Source organism: Podarcis filfolensis (genome assembly GCF_964270895.1).
Source record: "Podarcis filfolensis genome assembly, chromosome: 7".
Classification (NCBI taxonomy): domain Eukaryota; kingdom Metazoa; phylum Chordata; class Lepidosauria; order Squamata; family Lacertidae; genus Podarcis; species Podarcis filfolensis.
In genome coordinates, this window is record NC_139603.1 from 53,784,986 (window position 1) to 53,790,437 (window position 5,452).

Below are 5,452 nucleotides of genomic sequence, written 5' to 3' on the forward strand. Positions count from 1 at the left end.
ATGAAATCCGAGTTGAAATGGATTGGCAGAGAGCTATGCTTGTGATCCATAATAGTGCAATATCTTTGGAACAATGACACTTGTATTGTATCCACACTCTTCTTGGAAGAAGCGGACCATTTGGATCCCTTCCAGTCGGGATTCAGGCCTCATCATGGGACTGAAACTGCCTTGGTCGCACTGGTTGATGATCTCCGGCGGGCTAGGGACAAAGGTGAGAGCTGTTTCCTAGTTCTGCTGGATCTCTCAGCGGCGTTTGATACCATCGACCATAACATCCTTCTGGACCGTCTTCAGGGGCTGGGAGCTGGAGGCACTGTCATACAGTGGTTCCGCTCCTTCCTCCTGGGCCGTGTTCAGAAAGTGGTGGTGGGGGATGAGTGTTCAGACCCCTGGGCTCTCACTTGTGGGGTGCCTCAGGGTTCTGTCCTCTCCCCCATGCTTTTCAACATTTACATGCAGCCGCTGGGAGAGATCATCAGGAGGTTTGGGCTGGGTGTTCATCAGTATGCGGATGATACCCAGCTCTACCTCTCTTTTAAATCAGAACCAGTGAGGGCGGTGAAGGTCCTGTGTGAGTGTCTGGAAGCGGTTGGAGGATGGATGGCGGCTAACAGATTGAGGTTGAATCCTGACAAGACAGAAGTACTGTTTTTGGGGCACAGGAGGCGGGCAGGTGTGGAGGATTCCCTGGTCCTGAATGGGGTAACTGTGCCCCTGAAGGACCAGGTGCGCAGCCTGGGAGTCATTTTGGACTCACAGCTGTCCATGGAGGCACAGGTCAAATCTGTGTCCAAGGCAGCTGTTTACCAGTTCCATCTGGTACGTAGGCTGAGACCCTATCTGCCTGCAGACTGTCTCGCCAGAGTGGTGCATGCTCTGGTTATCTCCCGCTTGGACTACTGCAATGCACTCTACGTGGGGCTACCTTTGAAGGTGACTCGGAAACTACAACTAATCCAGAATGCGGCAGCTAGACTGGTGACTGGGGGCGGCCGCCGAGACCATATAACACCGGTCTTGAAAGACCTACATTGGCTCCCAGTACGTTTCCGAGCACAATTCAAAGTGTTGGTGCTGACCTTTAAAGCCCTAAACGGCCTCGGTCCAGTATACCTGAAGGAGCGTCTCCACCCCCATCATTCTGCCCGGACGCTGAGGTCCAGCGCCGAGGGCCTTCTGGCGGTTCCCTCCTTGCGAGAAGCAAAGCTACAGGGAACCAGGCAGAGGGCCTTCTCGGTAGTGGCGCCCGCCCTGTGGAACGCCCTTCCAGCAGATGTCAAAGCGATAAACAACTACCTGACATTCAGAAGACATCTTAAGGCAGCCCTGTTCAGGGAAGTTTTTAATGTGTGATATTTTAGTGCATTTTTGGTTTTTATGGAAGCCGCCCAGAGTGGCTGGGGAGGCCCAGCCAGATGGGCGGGGTATAAATAATAAATTATTATTATTATTATTATTATTATTATTATTATTATTATTCTATTTGGGTCTTATTTTGTCAGGGTGGAAGACGGCTTTAGATGCGGCCGGGTTGAAAGATTTCAATAAAGCTGAATGTGTGGAAATTTTGAAGAAAGGCCATTCACTGGGCATTGCCCCTGGTGGCGGTAGAGAAGGAAACTTTAGTAATGACTACAACATAATGTGGGGTAACCGCACGGGTTTCGCTTGGATAGCTTTGGAGGCAAAAGTGGTGAGTGATCTTTGTGCAATTTGCATTGCCTTCAGGATTATCCTAGATAAGACGTAATCTGTTGATATCCTTGATCTTGCATCCTAAGTAGTTGAGCATGGCAAATCCCCTGTTTGGGGGTCAAATGATATATGTATTTCCCACCACTGCTCTTTTTTGTTTAAAAGCTATTAAAATCAATTACATTTAAAAAGAAAAATAGCTTTTTTCCTCTTCAGTTCTTGAAAATCTGGGGGACAGCATGTGCAATTTGAAGTCAATTACATCAGGCTTGTCGTTGCAATACCAGATGCGGAGCATTATTCCTAGTCCTTAACCAAAATAAAGGTGGAGCGGGTGGGGTGAAGTAATTCTCCAGTTCTCAGCTACCTTTTGATTTTGATTTTTGATTTTATTCTTTTAGCCCATCATCCCTATATTTACACAAAACATTTGTGAAGCATACAGGAACATTGGAAAGTCAAGTGAGTATCACGAAATCTGCTTTCAGGCAATAAACATTTTATAATAATATACATTTTTTTTAGAAACAGAATATCTTTTTACTACTTTCTAGTAGAGTTTATTCAGTGTACGCTGATCTGGAAAAGTTGTGCTGCCTGCCTCAGGACTGAGTGAACATGCCCTTGCTTAGTTTTTTATTAGATTTAAAAGATAGCTATAATCTATAAAAGTGGTAGGAACCCCAACATGGAGGGGGACTGAGCAGGAAAAAAACCATATTCTGCAGTCTATTTTACAACTTATGACCTTGATTTTTAAAGAGCAGAGAAGAGCTGACAGAATATGCTGCTTTTTCTTTCCAAAGGACTCATACTATTTAACGCTTCCTCTCTGGGATGGATTGACTGGAATTGCTAAAAACTCAGAATGCCAACTAATTTCAAATTTGATATGGGATCGCTTTCTTACAGACTCTTTTCCCTTTCATACATAGGGCTGACAAGATGGTTATATGAGAAAACACGGCTTCTCTACCTTCCTGTATATGGAGGATTTCCAGTGAAACTGAGGACATATATTGGAGAACCCATCCCATATGATCCAAATATAACAGCTGCAGAGCTGGCTGAAAAAGTAAGCTAACTCTACACCTGGAAGTAAAAAAGCAGGATTTCCCCCCTGTTGGTTTCTTTTTTTCAGTTCTATAAAATGGTTTCTGCCTACTGACTTGCTCATTCTATATCACCAGAGATATAGACTCCATTCTACTCTACTATTTTTACCCATGCCCTGGTGTGCTGTTTTCAGGCAAGGAACCAGGAGGTGACTGTTTTTTCTCACTAGCCCTGTCAGCCATTGCCATTCTAAGAGAACGAGGGAGGTGTTCATAGTGAGTTCAGGCACCTCTTTTTCTGGATAAATAGCACTGAGCATAGTGAAATATAACTCAATAGCATTTCTACAGTTTTCCTCACATAGCTGGAGGTAACAACCATGCAAGAAAACTGATACGTTCCAAGCAGCCCAAGGCACTCATGGTTGGTTGTATCTCAGCAATTCTGATACAGTGCTCTTGGTAAAAAAAAATCTGTAACTGAAAAAAATGGGATTCTTTATTCTAATGGTTCTGGTCCCTTTAGCATTTCCTCACAGATATGAATAACTGTGAATATCCATTTTGCAATATATTGATATAATACAATATTCCTTTGTTCTTCTTTCAACAGACAAAGACTGCAATTGAAAATCTTCGGGATAAACACCAAAAAAGGCCAGGAAATATATTAAGAGCTCTTTCAGAACGATTTGATAAGCATTACAAAGCTGACTAGTCCATATAAAGCAGTGTAATGTTTATGATCATGCATCTGTAATCGAAAACTTTAATTATTATGTAATTAAAGCTAAGTTAAGATACACAGAATTGTGCTGGATTGTATATTAATTATTGTGAAGGGTTATTAGCTCATTAGCTCAGCCCTCGGTGTACATGCTGAAGAGCCTAAGTGCTTTCTTGTCCTATCTTGCAAAACTCCCAGAATCCCCCTTTTGGAGACTTACACTGGTAGCACCAGAATCAAAGAGTGTAACGGGAAGGTGAGTGTTTAATTGAACCTTGAAATAATGCTATATCTGAAAGAGTAATGTCTACAAATCTTCTGTATCAAAACAGTGACACTTCTTTTATGTTTATAAAAGGCTGTTCCAAGATCTGAGCCCTGTAAAGCCTCTCCTCCATCCAGAGGGGAGGGGTTGTGAGCGGGAGACAATTCCCGTGTCACGCAGGGGGCATTCTGCCCCCTGCCCTCTCAGCATCGCTGGCGCGCCACGCCTCCCAGTTGGGCACTGGGGCCACTGCGGGGGCATTGTTTAGCCACTCAAATGCGGCCGCGCCAGCTCTCCCCACCATTGCGCTTCAGATTTTCCACGAGTCAAGTGTTCCTGCTCGTCGTCGTCTTGTTTGAGCCACGCACGTGGAAGAATTACGAAGTCGGAAGTTCCTGTTCTGATTCTGCAGTTGTGAGGTTTGGAGGAAGGGGTCCAGTGATTTTACCTGCATTTGTACTCTTATTTTGCCTTTGTAATTTTTGTGGGGCATCTGGAGGGTTCCTGGCTGTTGTTTTGCTTTAGGGTGAGGTCTCGGGTGGCTGCGAGTCGCTCCAGCACTGCCGACAGCACTGTTCTCCCAGCCTCCTCACCAATCCAGCGAGCCTCTTGGGCTCGGGTGGTGGTTAGGCATTGGAATGTGAAGTTGGTGTATGGAAGGGCAAGGTGTGGCCATCGCCTACCCCTTCGCTTATGAGTATTCCGTTAAAGGAATACGGCGGTCGTGGATCCTGTCTGATGCCCTGTGTGGCGGGGGGCCATGGCACGACCCTCGGTGACATCAGGGGAGAGCTTATAGTTGTATTTGCATCAACAGGCTCCCCCTACTGGTGGTTAACCCCTCATCAGACTCACCCCTCTCTGAGTGGGTGGAGTCAAATTTGCTGTGGTCCAATGCCTAAGCCAATACCTTCTCACATGCTGTAATCAATAAAGTTGTGGCCTTTCCTTGCCCATTAACCTAATATACTGTGTCCACGTGTCTTCATTACCTAAGCAGGGATCGGGTCCTCGAATCACAACACAAATCTTTCTGCAAAAGCTCTTGTGTATGCTCAGTGAGTCTCCGGACTTGGACAGCATAATGATGATACTAAAACACTCACTTGCTGAACAAGAACATGGAATACATGGAGTAGGCTTTGTTGCGTGGCGAGTCCCCTCCCCTCAAGTGAAATGAAGACACTGGACACACTATTTAAGGTTAATGGGCATAAAAAGGCCACAACTTTATTGATTACAGGAATTGGAAGGTATTGGCCTTAGGCATTGGCTCCTATCGACTACCCGGCATGGGGACCGGGGTGGGTTATCCACCAGCCGTGGGAGTCCTGTTGAAGTACACCAACTAGGATCCCACAGGTGTCACCACTTGGGGGCGTGCTGGAGACCCTCACCTCCCTAGGTTTCAGGCAGGGCAACGCCCCCCGGAGTCCTCTACCGGACTCCCCTTTTCATTGGGGGAAGGTGATGGTGCTTCCTCCCCCCTTCATTTGCATAACAATTAACCCCTGCCAATGCCTAACCGCCAATACCGAAGAAGTTGTGACGTTTGCTACGAGGTAGGCGAAAAAACCAAAAGGCTGGAAGTGCGCCAAGTTGGAAGAATTCCTACCAGGCCCCTTGCAGTGACCAACTGTTGTCCATAGCAAGGTCAAAGCTAGCTAAGCCTAAAGGGTGGGTGGGATGGGAAAACCGGGCAGCTGG

At 46.2% G+C, this 5,452-nt stretch overlaps 2 protein-coding genes across 2 annotated transcripts in view; both read left to right on the forward strand.

Moving 5' to 3' along the window:
• LOC310766618 (uncharacterized protein) overlaps positions 1 to 774 on the forward strand; it is a 17,884-nt gene extending 17,110 nt beyond the window's left edge. The window contains exon 2 of the mRNA XM_083623081.1: positions 685 to 774. The gene's annotated coding sequence lies outside the window, so the exon portion shown is untranslated. The remainder of the gene's footprint in view (positions 1 to 684) is intronic.
• Positions 775 to 1,510: 736 nt separating this feature from the next.
• On the forward strand, positions 1,511 to 4,710 carry LOC310766654 (DGAT1/2-independent enzyme synthesizing storage lipids-like). Its single transcript, XM_083623150.1, has 4 exons — positions 1,511 to 1,696; positions 2,100 to 2,160; positions 2,634 to 2,773; positions 3,367 to 4,710. The coding sequence occupies exons 1-4, from the start codon at positions 1,646 to 1,648 to the stop codon at positions 3,469 to 3,471; spliced, it is 357 nt and encodes a 118-aa protein (XP_083479276.1). The 5' UTR covers positions 1,511 to 1,645; the 3' UTR covers positions 3,472 to 4,710.
• The last annotated feature ends 742 nt before the right edge of the window (positions 4,711 to 5,452 follow it).